Here is a 17,975-nt window from a genome sequence, read left to right as displayed (position 1 = left end):
AAACTACAAATGAAAATAATATTGACTAAACTGGAGGAAATATCCGCGCAAGTCTGCGTAAACTATATTTATGTCTTTTTTATTCTTTTATTTTTTACAACGGTGGTGCACAAGCAGCCTATGTGGTATGCAACACACACACACACACACACACACAAATGCTCGCACACACAACGTAGTAAAGCCAATGTGTTGTTTATGATCCGTCCATAAAACTGCCATCGGACGCTATTTAACTACGCCGACACTTCAAATAACGCCACAGTGGCGGACCGGTCTTCCGACATGGCCTCTTCATATTTTAACTTCCAGATCAATAAACATTGTGCATAAACTGAAGTCTTACCAGATAATAATACCCAGAGCTATTTAAACTAGACACTATTGCTAAAGCATTTCACGCGGGAAGAAATCTGTGTGTCCAGTAGTGTCTTTTTTCACAAACCTCTAGGAATGATATTTCCAGGATAATCATAATAATTATTATTAAAAAAAAACAACTGAAAGGGAATTTAAAAATTGTCAATATACATGTGAGCACATCGAGGCTCCGTCTTCAGTCCCAGGTTGCGTATCTGTCTATTTCCTGTAATGAGAGAGAAACCCGCCTTGCATAGCAGATAATACATAATATACTGTATGTATAAAAATAGAGCTGATCACTTCTGCAAGAAGCACGTTGGATTAAGATATGAAGATGGTGACTGAGAGGTTGCAGATTTAAAAAGAGTCATGCAAACATTTGCGCGCACTATAGGAAATCAGAAATTAACAACTTTTTTTCACTCTAAATAGCTTGTAAACTAGGATGCATGGGTGACTTTTACTGGCCAGTCTAATCAAGTAGCGTTGTAGCTTGTGTCTTTAATGCTGTTTGAGAGAGTGTGGTGCGAGACATTTGAGAGGAAGCCACCAAAACAATGTGGAGGCATTTATCGTCAAAGTCCTGATGCTTGAGGCTTAATTTAGATAAGGATGCATTCGATTACAACAAAAAAAGAAATGGCGATTTGTGCTATGTCTCCTCTCACATAGACTCCGGGCTCATGTGAAGCGGAGGGGACGACTATTGATAGCCGATAAAGGCCTCGGAGGAGCCGCCGCCGCCGCAGCGCATAAAGTATCCGGCGAGCAAGCTGAAGGGCTCGGATCCACCATATCGACAGCAGTCTAATCGGAATCCCCGGTTGCTGAGTCGGGTTAACACCCTCCCGGCATCCCATCACTCCCCCCCCCCCCCCCCCCCCCCCCCCCCCCCCCCCCACTCCCCTTCGTTCGGTGTCTGCTCATTACTTAGTGCCAAATGGCGGCTCGCTGCTTGTATCAACGCCGACCATCGGGCGCTTCTCTAATCAAATTCTGCCCGCAATGAAGGAAGCAAGAGAATAACCAATGTGTCTGTGTGTGTGTGTGCGCGCCCCACTCCTCGTGCTTATTAATGGCCATGTAAAATCCCGGTTTCAGCACCTTCTCCGCGCCTCCGGTTTCAGCGACGGAACAATAAATAACTAATACAAGAAAGAGTAGTGCTTGAGAAAAAATAAAAACCTCTATGTCTTACAACCCCCCCCCCCCCCCCCCCCGCCCCCCCCCCCCCCCCCCCCCCCCCCCCCCCCCGCCCCCGCATCGCAAGGCTCCCATCCCCTTCATAACGTAGCCAAACATCAAAGCCCTAAATTAAAGATTATACAACTGAAGAACGAACAAGAGCTGTCAGTTCCTCAAGCAAACTGGGAAGAGTCGCTGTTGGTCAGTGAGTTTGTTTTTTCACCCATCATACTCCACGACTGCCAACTCAAATGATTCCAAAGTTCAAAACGCTGCCTCCTTCTAACATCAGACGTAGCGTCCTTAAGACCTCAGTGTTAACGTTGCGGCGTCTGCTGCCGATCAAGGAAGCCATCGGTCAGTTGAATCGATCGGTGTGATGGGGCTGAAGCTCACGTGGTTGCGCCTGAAGGTTAAAACAAATTGGAAATAGCAGGTTTGTGTGTGTGTGTTTACAGTTATTGGGAAGGCCATTCTGGGTTATAGACATAAGAAATACTTCATGATGGATACATGGCGTGCGTGTGCCTCTGAATGTGCGCGCCCGAGTGATTTTCCCACTGTCTAGTCCTTGGGTTGGTCCTTGCTCTGTTTCTTCATCTTCATCCTCCGGTTCTGGAACCAGATCTTCACCTGCCGCTCTGTCAGGTTGAGCGCGCGTGCCACCTCATGCCGCCGGTCCCGCGTGAGGTACATGTTGAACAGGAACTCCTTCTCCAGCTCGAGCGTCTGGTATTTGGTGTAGGGGCACCGCTTCTTCCTGGAGGAGCGCGCATGCAGCCAGTTGGCCGACGGGTCGGCTGGAGGAAGACAAGAGGAAGAAAGGGAAATCGGTTAGTGGGACTGTCTCCAGACCTGTGTTTGGAGGGGTTCAGAACATTAAAGCAGCAAAGGTAAACAATCGTTAAATGATTAAACCAACATCTCTCCGTGCGTAAGAGTTACAGAACCCTGTGCGTAAAAGCTCCGCTCGAAAACGCCTGCCGCTGCAATTGTTTCTCTGGTTCGTAAACTCGGTTTATGGAGTCAACAGGGGCGCAGATTTTACACAAGTGGACACACAGCTGTTTTATTTGACACCACGCGGAAGACAGACGGCCCGCTAAATCCAATGTTCAGCTTGCATGCGCGAGGGGGAAAGCCGGATGCAGAAATATGAACAAAACAAATATATATCATAATACTATATTATATCTTTATAAAGTAAAGGGGAAAAAGTATCAAAACAACAATACTTTCATTTTCATTTTATATTTTCATTTTTATTTGTTTTGCTTGATTACAGCTTTAGATCCGGTTGACACCTTTCAAAACGTCACCACCTTCATTCAAAGTTTAAGCTGAAACGCATTAAAAATGTAGGCCTATTGGCTGATCAGCCAATGAGGTAGCTGCTTTGTTCACTGTCGCAGTTAATTACATATAAGGGAGATTTCTGACTTGTTTCTGACGGCTGCTGTTCGAAGGTGACCTTCAGCGGATGAATATCAGACACTCTAATAACGATAACCCACGATAACAGGAGGCAACATTGTGCGCGCGTTCGGCTGTTCAACATTTTGTAACTAAAAAACGGGAGGCGTAATTCCCCCCGTGTGATGACAGCAAACAAACAAAAAGACATCAGGAAATATGTTTTACAGGATTAATACTGTACTGTTTTTTTAATTTTGTTTTTTTGCGTGAGAATGATGTTCGTATTGTAGCTCAGCACACAGTCACTGCGTCACTTCTGATTGCTCCTAAATTAATAAACGGCGGGAGATTTATGGCCCCTGATGGGATTTGAGGGAAATATCTCCTGTGTGCATCCTTTGCCTTTCATTAAGCTTGCAAACATTCGGTTGTCACACAATAGACCGTACTGAACCTGTTTGGACACGAACAACCTTTTTTCTCATAACGAACTCCATAAATTAACTATTAAAAAGCAGATTTTTTTATTCTCTGCGACGTTGTCAACACCGGCGGAATTAAAGGTGATAAAATAAAGGATTGATTACTTTTTGCCACATCAGAACTACACACTGAGATTGTTGGATCGTGTGTTTGAGATGTGAATAACAATGTTGCAATGCATAAACGCAGAGGCTCCTAAATTTGAATTTCGACAGAAAGAAAGTTATGAATTATTGCTTTGATTTGTTCCCCCATCTCTGTCTCTGCCTTTCATGTTTGCCAGGCCACCCTGACTCCTCCACCCCCCCCCCCCCCCCCCTTCCCGACCACCCCACCCTTCTTTATGGCTTTCAGACCGATGTAATTAGCAGAGAACTCTTCTTGTTTGGGACGCATGGGTCTGGTTTAGGGCTGAACGCTATCTGCTCTTCCCTTCTGCAAAGCATCCAGGCATCTCAGCTATGAAGCAGCTTGGAGACAGTCTCAAGGCAACTCCACCATGACAAAAGAAAAGCTCTGTCGGACCCTCTCCCTCCCTTTATAACTGTTTGTATATTTTGAAACAACTATCAACACACATCCAGGAACATTGTGAGGGCTGGTTCTGATTCATTTCCAGTTTTACATCTTCTAAATAAAACTTTTAACCATGAGCAATCATTCCCTGTGGTTAGGCCAATGCTCTTCTCCTCCACTCAATCACAGCAGCCAAGCAGCAGCCATGCCAAAGTTTTCCACTTGCTTGAGTCTGAAAAAAGCAAAAGAGAAGCTCGATGCCAACAGGTAACGCGTAAAGTGTCTGCCTTCTTATAATAAGAGTACAGCTATGTCTTAAGTTTTCATCTGAGCAACTAAGAATATAATGTAATGTGTTACAAAAGCAAGGCCACACTGAGTTTCTTCATTGCATTTTGTCAGTGCCTTTTATAATTGTATCGTCTCAGTTCTAGTCTTCTCAAGTCTGGCAACCCGAATTTTGTCTCGGAGAGGGGATTCCACTCTGGATTTTTTGGTGAAAAAGCTTGGTTTAGGCTTGTTTGCCTTACACGAACGTTTCCTTAAGTCACGCTGAATGAAACACAGCACACATGCTGTCTGGCCATCAGGCTGAATTTGGGAATATAAGCTTCCATCTAAATCAGTGAGGGCAACATCAGGACCTTAAAAGCTTCTCATTGTTGCTGTCAAACTGGAAAAAACCAAGAGATTTATCCTTTCAGCCAGGAGCACACCAGGTCTGCAGGGCAAGGGGTTATAAAGGGGATTTTCTCTCCCAAAATGCAGCCTCAGTTCCCTGGCCAGAGATGGCAGAAGGGATGATCTTATCACTCACAAAAGTCACGAGGAAAAGCCGGAGCTTCAATGCCTTATGACGCGAAGCGAGGAGATTAAAAATCATGCGTCTCCCTCCCTTAGGAGCCGCTCGTTTTCCTAACTTATGTTGGGTGGAGGCTTCGCCTGTCAATTCCACTGGTGATATTTTTTATCCCGTGACAGAACTTTGCTATGACGCCAATACAATTCACATAACTGCATATGAAATTAGTAACAATGATTCTTTTAACTCCCAGATGTGAACACAGAGCTGTTTTATGTGGCACCATGAGCAAAGTTGGCTTTATGTCTGATACGAAACCTCCCCATTTAAATGGCTGACATATGCCAACATATACACGCAAAAAAGAAAAAGGGAATGAAAAGTTAGGAATATGGAAAAATAAAAATACCTATTAGGTAAAATTATGGGACACTAATGTAAAAATGTAGACTTTAAGAAATTGACAATATAAGTCTAAATGAAATGAAACAAAGTCATAATGTTAAGAAAACAAGTGAAAAGTATTAATCCTAAACAAAAAATATTTTTTCCATAAAACGTAAAAGTTTGAACTTATTTGTAATAATTTGGAAAAACTCATAAATGTGTTGACCAAGTCATACTTTTGACTTGGTCAACACTGTCATGGCAGTTTGTGAAAAAGCAGCACAATTCTATTTACTGGTTGTGAGGATGCTTGTCCTGCTGGGGCCTTCATGATTTCCTCATGCCAAAGACACACAAAAGATGTGACACTTTGAATCAATACAAGGCAAAGTTGGGCATGGAAATTAAAGTCTTTACACTTAATATATAATACATTATTTAAGATGTCAATCTTGACCAGTTCTTCTTCAAAGCATAATTTCTGAACAGTTCATGTCTGTCTATCATCTTTCTTCCAGGTTGGTTTGAGATTGTGAACATATTAAAACAACCAAAACAGCTTGTTAATAGTGGAAATCCCAGATCTGATTCATCACCAAAATCTAATCAACTGATAAATGAGCTATATGTCGACCAAATTTGAACCAACACAATCTCATATATCTCTGGACATTTGTTTTCATATTTATCGTAGCAATAAAGCAGGCTGTTATACGAAAGGTAACACAAAACAATTTGTGTAAAACAGCTGTGATCAACTATGTAATACACATAATCTTGAGCCAGGACACGTGGCTTAATATAAAGAATCCATAGGGCAGAGGTCAGAGTGGTCGACTTCTTTGTCCAGTATTCATAGCTATACTTATGAAAAATAATGTACCCTAATTCATAGATATTCCACCAAATTATTTCGTATGTTATCCACGTACTCATGAATGAGGAAGTATAAAGATGCCGCGGGGGGATGGGTCCAACAAACAGCAATCGCCAGGAGACTGCTGTTCGTTCCCTAAGTGAAGTCCACAAATATTTGACTTTCTTAGAAAAACGCACGAAAAATGAGGCGTAACTTTGAAGATGTCATACAAACCGCTGTATGAGGATACGTTGACTTATTTGTTACATAACTTCCATACGTAATGCCACCTCCCTACTCATTTAAACCCAAACAGTGAGCTTTTCCTAAACCTAACTAAGTACTTTTGTTGCATAAACACTGTGGGGCTTGTGCATACATACTGGTCGCTGGTGTTGCTAGACATTCTCAGGAAATGCTCGAAAAACAAGAAAATACGTTTTGCTAAGGTATCATGCAAACCGTTGTAGTACATGTTGAATAAAGACATTTCGTCATTCTTAGCTAACACTATGATATTTTAGTAATGCATCGACCAACCGGGACTTGACTTTTCATCAATTATTTTCTGCAGGACATTGGGTTCGAAACAAGACTGCAAAGCCAAAATGGCTGCCAGTGATGTACACGCCATCACCCAGCCTCTGTCCCTATGTGGATCTGACAGGATATATATTCCCACCAGCCAAGTTAGTTAGCGGCCATCATCAGTAAATATGTCCTTAATACCCTCTGGAATCAATTCCCTCCAACACAGCCAGCATGTAGAGGATCGATTTCATCTCAGGGCAAAATAATGCCTGGTAAAAGAGGTGAGAGGAGGGTGGAGGGGTCGGGGGCTGCGGTGCTTTTGTCACACTGTAAAGTGGGTGCTTTGCATTCCCCGGGTGTATAATCACCTCCAGGACCATCCATTACCCTCGGAGCTGCGCTGCGACCGTGGCTGTCAACCAGGATGACAAACTGGTTGTGGGGTGGAGGAAGGGTGGTGAGTTGGGGTGTCGGTGGACGGTATAGTCTTTTTTCTCCAAGCTGTGGGACAGTAAGGACGATGACGGATATAAAGAAGGAATATGGGTAAGGGGGTGGGGGTTAGTGTGGATAGTCCAAACTTGAAGGTTCCTCTTATAGGCTACATCCAGAAGCAATGTGTTGGCTTGGATATCACTTGGACGAGCACATGGACGAAAAGATTGATAATCCCGTAAAGCTGTGGCCCCCCGCGGCACGATGTGTTCAATTGTAGGCCAGTGTGTATGTGTGTGTGTGCATCCACCATGATGAATGCTGCTCGTGCGGAAACAGTGACCGAATCGGCTAGAAGACTAATATCACGTCCCGTCTCCCTCTCTTTCTCCCTCCCTTAGCAATTTCACCCTAATAGTTCCAGAAATTGACCTCTCATATATCCCAAAGGCACGTTATTACATTTCCACAAGTCGTATTTTATCCCCCCCCCCCTTACACCCCCATCTCGCCCAGCCAACCAACAGCAACACGCCAATTAATGGGGTTGTTCACCCGGCGTTATAACTTAATAAACTTCGGGGGTAATAACTTTCCTCGCACTGCCCGGCAGCAGCAGCAGCACAAAGACTGAAGTGTAATCTTGTAGTTTATTCTGGATGGCCGCCCAGCACCAGTAATACAAAGGGAATCTGTAGCTGGATGCCAGCTTTGACTGGATAAGATGTTTTGAGGAGGTCGGATTCCGCCTTCACACGGCAGACGTTTGGAATACCCGGGGAGGGAAATGTGTCCTGCAGCTCTGTGCCAAGATGCAGACACTAATCACTCCTCAGATCCCTTTACCGAAAAAGTTTCCCAGGTACAGCTGGAGTCAAAGAGGCCAGGTAAACACTTGCACATATTAAACCCGTTTTTACAAGTTGGGGATCTAAGAATTCAGCCTTCACAGTGTCCTCAAATGTTTGCTCTACATTACATTTCTTATTTTCTGTTTGAAAGTTTCCCCTTCGTGGCAACACACAAGAGGTACCAAAGTAAGTGGCTGTAGAGCTTCTGAAACTCCAACTGTCTGTCCAATGTTCCTTCAACATCAATAACGGCAAGGACTTCCAAGAATTCTGCCATGATGTAAAGTCAAAGCACTCAGAGGAATTTGGCCCCTGTTGAGTACTACATTGTCTGGCCACTTATTGGAGTTCATAATATGTGCTGTGCCAACATACACGACCCGGCCAACAATGATAAAATCCCATATGTTCAGAACACCAAAAGTTACAGTTTTATTTGTCCTACATTGCTCTATGTGTCTGTTAACAATATGAATTACAATTGCCATGCATTCACAAACAGATATTAGTGACATCACGGTGACTTTGCACTTATTTTTGTGAAGGGGAAGATTTAGAATATTTTACTCTACACACTATCAAAGCAAAGCCAAGACCAAAGCCTCAAATAAACCCTAGCGGGTTATTTTAGCATGCCCTAAAGGAATAGTTAGACTTTTTTGTAAGTTGTTTCCTGTATACAGTCCATGTGCTAAGCTACGGTATGCTGGTGTTGAGCTTCATATTTACTGTACAGACATCCATCTTCTCATCCAACTCAGCCCAAAATGTCAAACTATTCTTTAAACCACAAACAAAACAGCCACAAAAGTTAAGCTATGCTAGCAGATACACATTTGGAGTTGTGACAAAACTTGTCATACCAAAAGAGCCAAAAGCTGCTGGTATTCTACCATTGCACCAAGTAACCCATCTCGACACAAATCAGACCGGCAAGCATATGTGTTGATGCTTCGGACTAAATTTCCTAGAAAGTGGCAAATCACATTTGCACAGAAGAGAAGTGCAAAGACTGTGTTTGTGTCAGCAGCTTACTGGCCCGAGGCTGCGCTAACAAAGGAGCCTTTTAAAACGCAAGCTTTTTTCCTCTTTTCGCTATAGTAATCATTCAGTTTATACGTAAAGCTAAAGTATGAATGTGTTTAGCTTGCATTGAGGAACCCAGCTTTCACCAACAGTGTTTAAAATGGCTGCCATGTGAACAATGGACTCGCTGGTGAGTGCAGCTCCCACTACCTGCCGCACTGCCACACTGCACACCAACATAAAAACAAAAAGATAAACAACAAGAAAGGCCGCTGGCAAGGAGAAACTTTCTCTAATTGAGTGCTGCCTATTTGAACACTCGAATCCATTACAGACCAGCCTTCATTATACCAAGCGAGCCAGACTGGGACGCACACAGTGTTACTGGTGGAAAGTCTAATAATTCAGACTGGAGGCTGCTGGGCTCCATCCAGCCCCTAACCAGCTCCCTGCGCTGATGGATAGCATGCTCAGATGCTATAATAAAGTGGCTGAGTGTGTGTGTGTGTGTGTGTGTGTGTGTGTGTGTGTGTGTGTGTGTGTGTGTGTGTGGTAGTATTTGTGAAAAAAGGCCATTGCGAGGGTGGAGGCCTCCCTTCTCCTCCCTCATGCACACCAGCGCACACTGTCACGCGCTCAGACTCATGGATCAAACTAGATTTATCCAGCGGGATTAGAGGAGGGGAAACAGAGCCCGTTCACATCCAGCCTCGCTTAAAAAAAATATGAATATGAAAAAAAAAATCTTTCCAGGCAGCGTTTTCCCCTGTCCCACCCAAAATAAGTCAAGAAGCTTTTGGAACGCATCTTCACAGGGAGCCAGCCCCGCCGGCGCATGATGGATTAAATGTTGTTGTTGTAGCGCGGGACGAGTGCTGATAGAGAAACAGAACAAACCCCGTGTTGTACGGGGCCAAACCCTCCACGGCTTTATATCAAGATGATTGCGATTCCATGACAGGTAAAATATTATTATTATCATTATTATTGCAGAGCGAGCAGATGAATAAAACAGCAGCTCGCATGTGACCGGCAGCCAATAGTATCAAGAATAGTTGTGGAGTATTTGGAATAATTTTTTTAATTGAAGTAAATATTCAAAAGAAGCTTCCAATGCGTGCATTTCTATAAGCCATATGTGGACTTGGAAAATGCAACAAAAACTATAATTTCATCCAAACTATAAAGAGCTAATTTGTTAAACACATCTCAATGTTCAGATACCAACTCGCAAAATATTTTAAGCGATTGTATTTTGCAAATGAAAACATGGAAAAAAAGTGAATTTCATCTTTTCCCTCAACTAGACTGAAACACCACCAGAAGCCGCTGAGCCGTGATACGCATCCTGACTGGCCCCGAATGCAGGTGTGGAGCGGTGCTGATTCCCCCCCCCCCCCCCCCCCCCCCCCCCCAACCCCCGTGCGCTTCTGACTGAGTGATGAGGCCTCCGCTCTATTTAGAACTAATGTCGCCGGCTCTTCCGCTTGTGTCAATGATGGACGGCCGGACTGCTTTTTTATGATGATATTTGCAGCTGATGACAATAAGATGGGTTATCCGTATCGTTGTGTTTACAGCTCGGTGCTACAGAGGAGTGACGCTACATATAGGGACATTTTAAACAGTAATATAAAAATATAAGTCCACGAGCGCGCGCGTGTCTTTATGGCAACTTGATTTGCAGAATGAATGTCAAATGAAAGGTGGCATATAGATAATACAACAACTGACTTTAACCTATAAAATATAATCCGACCTGTCCAGTGCAGTGGTCTGCGGCTCATGTCTCCACGCGGACCGACTCTGGGTCAGTAAAGAGCAGGAGGCATGTCTGACTGCTTTGCTTAACAGTTTGGACTGCCGATCAGTCGGGCTCGTTCACTGATCATGTCAGACCAAGAAGATGAGCTTTAAAAAACGGAATGGAGCGCACACACGAGCCCATGTGCACGCGCGCACTTGTGTGGAGAAAAAAAAAACACTTCACAATGAGAGACTAAGAGAGACCTCCGACCTATACAATCCACCTGCAATAAAAAGAAGAAAAGACGATTCTAAAAAACACCAACCACTTTTCAAACAGGACAGCAGTGCGCATGCCCCGAGCAATGACTGACGTAAACAAATGTAGAGCTCACCCAAAGACTGCAACATTGTCTAATTATTGTCAGACGAATGGGTTTGAGGAAGAAGAGCAGCAGATTGGAACTAAATTAAAGAATAAATCTGACTGAGTCTTTTTTTAGCATCCTCTGTTTAAAAGTGGTTTATATAATTCTATTACCGCTTTAATGTTGTTGTCACTTCAGAAGCACCCTGTTCAACTTGTTTACACAAGCATCTGTATTACAAATACACACGTTTAGCTCATGCATGTGAAGCTGTAAGGATACACATGTTTGATTGGACCTCTTCCAGGTAATTCAACAAGCTCACCATCCTGAGTACTTTCAGTTATTTTCAAACGGTCACATGAAAGCATAAGCATAAAGACAGTAATGCAATACAATACAAAGTTTGGATTTTCTCAAAAGCCAGTGTTAGGCGTTGTTCCTACTATGCAATTTTGTTTGGTTTTAATTACATCGCAAGTTGTTCATGTTATTTATGCACATTGAAAGTATGTGCCACAAAAAAAATACATATTTGTATGCGTATATATTTACATTAATCCGGCTGGTTGCACGGGGATGATATGGGCTGAATAACAGTAAACTTAGAGAGCAGAAGGATGGGGCACTTTGGCTCTCCAGCTCTTTGTTCTTGTTTTATGGCGGCATTAAAAGCATTTACAATCTCTCTCTCCCTCGGCTCTCTCTCCTTCTCTCGCGCGCTATTTCCTGCTTTAATAACTTACTCTGATCCGGGCCGTCTTTGTCCTCGCTCCCTTCGCAAATGTCCTTATTCTCGTCGAACCCTGCTCTCGGGATGGCAGCCGGGTGGCTCAGCTCGCGCGCCGCCGTGGACGCCGACTCCAAGATGTACGTGGTGGTCTCGTGCTGGTGCAGTCCGCCTATTTTAGGCGCGATCTCCCCGCCGAGGTGACCGAGCTGTGGCTCCAGTTTGACCTGACCCGTCTGGCTGTGCCCCGGTATGGACTCGGAGCTGCGAGGCGCGCAGTCCAGCCACGAGCGTAGGTACCGTGTGTCCGCGGCGGGCACGTGCTGGGCCGGGATGTACGGGTGGTAGACAGCGGGCAGGCCGCTGGCGCCGTGGTGCGGACTGAACGGGCTCCAGGACGACGAGAAGACCGGGGGCTTTGGCTGGAAGCTGCACGACGGGTATGAGTCGGGATGGGGATGCTCCGCGTGCGCCGCGCCGCCGGGCTGCCTCCCGCCCGCGGCCGCGGCAGAGCTCGAGCCGGAGTATTGCACGCCGGGGAAGCGAGCCGGGCTGGAGAGTTCATCGCTCTCGTGACTTATGATGGAGTCCACGTAATAGTTGCTCAAAGTCCCAGAAATGGACATTCTCGGACATTATCTGGGAAACGCCGCGAGTTTCACTAAACAGAGAACAAGAAGAGAGACATTACGAGATTTTTCTGTTCCCCTCTCTCTTTCTCTCTTCTGTCCTTTGCTGGCTCGCCCCCCCCCCTCCTCCCCCTCTCTCTCTCTCTCTCTCTCTCTCTCTCTCTCTCTCTCTCTCGCTCTCCTCCACTAGCCCCCTTTCCTTCCAAACAACTTGCTCACTATAGCGAAACAAAGTGCCACAGCCTACAGCCTCGCACCGCGCGCGGGGGTTCGTTGGGTCTGTTCGCGAGGAGCAAACTGATTGGCCGGACTTTTTCTTCGAGCCTGATAAAGCGTCAATGGAGCGTAAATCAACCCTGCACGCGGGGCCCCCCTTTCTCTCCCTCTCTCCCTCTCACTTTCTTTCTCTCTCTCTCTCTCTATCTAATAGATTGCACCCCCCCCCCCCCCCCCTCTAAATAAATGGTCTTGTTTATATGCAATATGCAAAATGAGCAGTTCGTCCGTATATCTCGTCCGTATCTACGGCTGCTGACAATGTCAGAACTATATCAAACCGTTCAATTCTGCTTCGTCTGGAAAGCATGCAGAGATGCAGAGCGCGAGACAATGGCTGACAAATAAGTGGCGCCATTATTTTTTATGCATTTATTTATTTATTTTCCAACCTAATCAAAACAGATGCGCGTGCATTCCGGTGCACGAGGGCGCATTGCCGGGCGCGCGTCGTCCACTACTGCCCGAATTGCGCACGCGAGCAATCGCTCCAATCAATCTCAACATTAGCAAGTGTGCATTTAAAGCGCCATTAGCGTGTAAGCGCCGAGAGTCCTACACTTAAAGGCGCAGATATGTTCTGCCCGAGACGAGAAAAAAAAATCACACCTAGGTGTGTTTAATCATTTAGCCGCTCTGTGAGTATACTTGGAAGGTTTCGCTGCGAGCTGCCGGGGCCGCCCGACACTGTTTTATTGGCAGATTAACAGTCATTTTTGTTAACGAGCGCCATTAAATTCGGGCCCTGCGCGCGGTTATGCCCCTTGTCTTTACAGCGCAAACTACTTCAACTACTTTTTTTTAGGGGGAGTCCGTTTAATACCATAATAAAATCCTACATCAGGGCGGCTGCTTTTGGTTTTTTTGTATTTTTACAGGGCTGATATATGGCCTGTGGTGGTCGTGTAAACGCGAATGCAGCCTCTCTCTCCACCCGGCTCGGGCGCTTCTCACTCAGCGGTCAGGCTGCTGGAGAGTAAACACAGCTCGGGGGACAGAGCTCGGCGGAGGAGCGGGTGGACTGGGGGTTTGTCTGTGTTTGTAGGTGACCGGGCTCTGCCGGTCCGCGATGGAGCTGTACCGATGATACGCTCTCAGCAGTTCTGAGGGATGAAATCCGTCTCTGGGCTTTTTTTTTTAATGAGGAGACCGGAGAGCGGCGGCAGACTGTGAGTCCAGACTTCTGACTCCCTGCTGACCTTTATCAAAGTCACCGGGATTGTAAGTCTTTATATTTCTTTATAATTATCACAGACGTGGAGTCTCGGCGCTCTTCGGGGGGACGGCAGGCTGCTGGTTCACTAGGCTATAAATCCGAATCTCCGCGTCGCGTACACGGGCTAACACCGTTATTTACGACGATTAAATATGAAGTGCGCGTTGCTTATGGGGGCTAACGCGGTTATTTACGAGGACGGAGGTGTAGAGGCTGTGCAGCAGCTTTCAGATCTGCCGAGGAGGAATGATGAGTTGGACCGGAGACAGACTGGTTTTTTTGGCGCTTTCGTTTCGGGAGCGGCAACAAAAAAACAAAAAAACCAAGAGCCCTTTTAGAGATCAGTCGCGACTCTGGCGCCCAGCTTTGGCCTTTGAGCTTGAATGCACCACATTCCTCTGCCCTTCCGTCTTAAAGGACCCGCTGCCAGCTCATCTGGACAGCTTCCGTTGGATGACAGCGACCCAGTAAAGGACCAGGATGAAAAGTTTGAATGAACTTTAGCCAACACAGAATGAATAAATAAGTCATAACAGTTACATGCATTTTGCATTTTGGTGAAGGAGCATCATTTCAGCTGACATCGTCAAGCATTTAGGTTTTTTTCAGTATCCTAATCATCTAAAGCAGTTTTTCTGTTTTTTTTACTAAACCGACTTTGTTTTCCAGTCGCAGATGCTCGGGATGTTTTTGCAGTCAAAATGGCCTCTCTTCAGACCGCAGGCTGTGGGAATTTTAATTTTTCAGAGCAGGCCTCCGCCCTGCAGGCCGGGGCTTCCAACCAGACGGCGTGTTAATTGAAGACACAGGCGCTAAAAAAAGATAAAAAATAAATAAAATGCTTGAACACATTATCTGCAAACCTTCATTTTCTACACGTTGCGCTGTGACAGGAGTGTCCACATCCACACGCGTTTATAACGTTGAAGAATGCGTGCATATGCGTAACGTTATGATTATTGATGCGCTCAACATTGGCCACGTATTTCAAGCTCCACTGCCAATTTCGACATATATATATATATATACATATACATAGATATATACATATACATAGATATATACATGTATATATACATATACATAGATATATACATAGATATATAGATATATACATAGATATATACATATATATATATACATATACATAGATATATACATAGATATATAGATATATATATATATATATATGTATATATTTTTTTTTTCATCAGCCATGTAACGGCGGTCTTGGTAACGAGCAGCCCACCGTGGAGTAGCTGCAGGTTCCAGCCTCTCTTATGAACATTAAACCAGTTAAAGCGTTCGGCAAAATCCACATCAGACTCTCAGCTAATTTGAAACTTCATTATATGCGACTGAGGACATTTTATGTTTACAAGCCGCCAGTAAAAGGAGTTACAGCAAATTGCACTCTCCCCTCTCCATCTCTAACCCCCCCCCCCCCCCCCCCCCCCCCACCGAACAAGTCATTGAACGACCATAAAAGCAGCTTATAAAAAGAACTGAGAGTTTAAGAAACTTGAGAAACGCAACTGAACTATCCTCTGTCTTTGTTTCCCTTCTAATAGATTTTAAAATAACCGTGTCAGGGCAGAGGTGACTCGAGGTCGCGATTATCTGTGTTGATGTGAAATACTGACACGTGAAGTCCAGGTGGTAATTTGCTTCTTCTTCTTTTTTTCCTGGAGCGAAAGCGTTTCATTTCCACCGACGGATGTGGATTCAGAAGACATACATTTATAGCCCATGTTTCTAATTACAGCTTACGCCCATCCACGGGACCAGTGTCGTGTTGAAAGTGAAAACGTTGTACGGGATGAAGGCTTAGTCTGTAATCAGCTAGAAATCTGAGTTCAGCTTTATGCCTTTTGATCATTGATTATTGAGCTTGTGTTAAATAAAATAAAATGCTCTTTAAATATTCCACAATAGCAGTGTACGTCTTAAAAAACGACACAATCCCCTTTCATATTGTTTTTTTCTATGTCAGAAAGAGGGTCAGTATAAGAACATTTAAAATATATATTTAACTCACAGGTATAACTGTAAACCAGACACCGTTATTCATGTTAAATAGCCTACAGTAGTACATGTTATTGACTCCTATTTAAAAATTAACTCAGGCCAGAGTTTAACATGTGTTGTAACCAAAAATATCTCTACGGTGCTTTTATCTCGACCGCTGCCTTTAGGAAGGATGTATCAATATGCTGACAAGCAATGTTCCTTTCTTTGAATACAATTTAAATGCCAAATATTTTAGCAACACTGTGTTATGAGATTAAATACAATCATTTATTAAACTGCTGTTTTCAGAAATTACATTCTAGCGGACAAAACTGGAAAGAAATGCAGATGGGTCGATATATTTATAACGAGACTTAGTTTCATTTTTCAAAAATCATTCGACTGTTTCAGGGCTGGAGACGAGCAAAGACAAAGACAGCAGGGCAGAAGAAAAGCAGATTCCGAGGTGGCTCAAACACATTTTACAATATCACGGAGGTCAGGTCAATAAAACAATGTCCTCTCAGTTGGCCAATGAAATCAAAGCTTTATATAACACAATGAAGAAACCAGCTTTATCTATGACGCATATAATGCATTATAGACACTAATGCTGATAACGCAGTTAACGTAATAATTTGTGTGTTGACATTTTTCACTTAAAGCAGACAATTTCCACGTAGAATAACGTATTATCCTAATACCAAAACAGGATCCTTGCAAAAAAAATGCCAGTGAGTGACCAACAGTTATGAAGTATTATCACTTGACCTTATCAGTCATTATAAAATGCTTTATAATGTGTAATGATTATTGTTATAAAGTATTATACATATTTATGAGTGCATATAAATATGAGTATACAGTGCTATAAGCAGAATACATACGCATTTTTATAATGTATAATAGATATGGGCGTCGTGTTACCAAAGTTAGTTTTAATAGGATAAATAGTTGGAGTAAAAATGAATGAATGAACACGTTTTGTTCCAGAATTTAACACAATTGGTGGCTATACATTATATTTTGACCTGAATGGTTAAAAAACATTGACGTTTATGAGAATATGTGTAGATAATATGTAGACATGTTTGCATATAAGGTGAGATATTAAATAACATGATCTGATGGTGAATCTTGTAAAAAAGGGCTTAATATTGGTTATCTGATATCTGACACTTCCCAGGTAAATAAAAAACACAGAATCTGGATGATAGACATGTAACACTTGACAACATGATGTATAAGGACTGATTCAAGTTCTTTATTTTGATGGAAAAGCATCAGTGATACGTAAACATAGTGGCCATTATTGTGCATGATAACCCGTTTGATTGATAAGAGCGATATATTTTAATAACAGCCTGGGCCTCGTAGATCACGTAGCAGCGTCATATTTCTCAGCTGAGAAGCTGGAGGAGGCTCCGGGCGTCTCCCTCGGCCTCTTTACAGCTCAGATGGTAAAGTTGCCTTTTGTAAATGAAGTCAGCAGAGAGTTATTAACCGACTGTCCTCGGCAGCAGGGGGAAGAAGACATGTATCACGGTGCGGGACGGGCTCTGAGCTGGGACAAGGAAACGTCCTGAGAGACGTCTTACTGGGGAGGGAACAGTCCAGCTGCTGTGGACTGCGTGTGTGTGTGCGTGTGTGTGTGTGTGTGTGTGCATTGTCTCCACCTCCTCTTTGAAAAGCCTCTCAAACATTGTGCATCATCTCGCTCACCTGCTTTGTCATCATGCTTTGTTGCCATTGTTATGTTGAATGATGAAAGTATGGAGATATTACAAACCTCATTATGTATCATGTTGTGTTATTGCTGCATGTTCATTCTATAAACTCAAAAAACACACACATGCAAAAGTCCGTAATTAGAGTGTGTATCATCCTCATCTCTGTTATTGTGTCTCTATTTATACTCAATACATGTAATATGGAAACGCAACGTGTGTGTGTGTGCGCGCGTTCAAAGCACACAAGCGCTGATCCACATACCGTTGTGGTAACACTTTCTATGAGTGTCCTTAACGCATTATAAACACAATCATAATGTGCTATAATCTGCTAATAGCACTATATAATTATAGTTACAAGAACTAGTACATATTTGCTTTACAACTATAATGATAACGTATTATAAAGCGTTTTA

General features: G+C 43.7%; 1 protein-coding gene across 1 annotated transcript; it reads right to left on the bottom strand.

The window, feature by feature from the left end:
- Positions 1 to 1,638: 1,638 nt before the first annotated feature.
- LOC306710031 (homeobox protein Hox-B9a-like) lies at positions 1,639 to 12,452 on the bottom strand. The gene is made up of 2 exons (XM_079178401.1): positions 11,715 to 12,452; positions 1,639 to 2,348 (listed from the first exon to the last, which is right to left on the bottom strand). Exons 1-2 carry the CDS (start codon positions 12,322 to 12,324, stop codon positions 2,113 to 2,115), a joined length of 846 nt encoding a protein of 281 aa, XP_079034527.1. The 5' UTR covers positions 12,325 to 12,452; the 3' UTR covers positions 1,639 to 2,112.
- Positions 12,453 to 17,975: the final 5,523 nt, after the last annotated feature.

Source organism: Pholis gunnellus (assembly GCF_910591455.1).
Source record: "Pholis gunnellus genome assembly, chromosome: 17".
Classification (NCBI taxonomy): Eukaryota; Metazoa; Chordata; class Actinopteri; order Perciformes; family Pholidae; genus Pholis; species Pholis gunnellus.
The sequence above is the reverse complement of the archived record's forward strand: the minus strand, read 5'-3'. Positions and strand labels throughout refer to the sequence as shown.

Bases quoted from the DNA above. Each gene is read 5' to 3' on its own strand.
- LOC306710031 (XM_079178401.1), bottom strand. From the start codon at position 12,324: ATGTCCATTTCTGGGACTTTGAGCAACTATTACGTGGACTCCATCATA. The intron at 2,349-11,714 runs GTAAGTTATTAA...GTCTTCCTCCAG, and splicing joins CAAAGACGGCCCGGATCAGA to CCGACCCGTCGGCCAACTGG.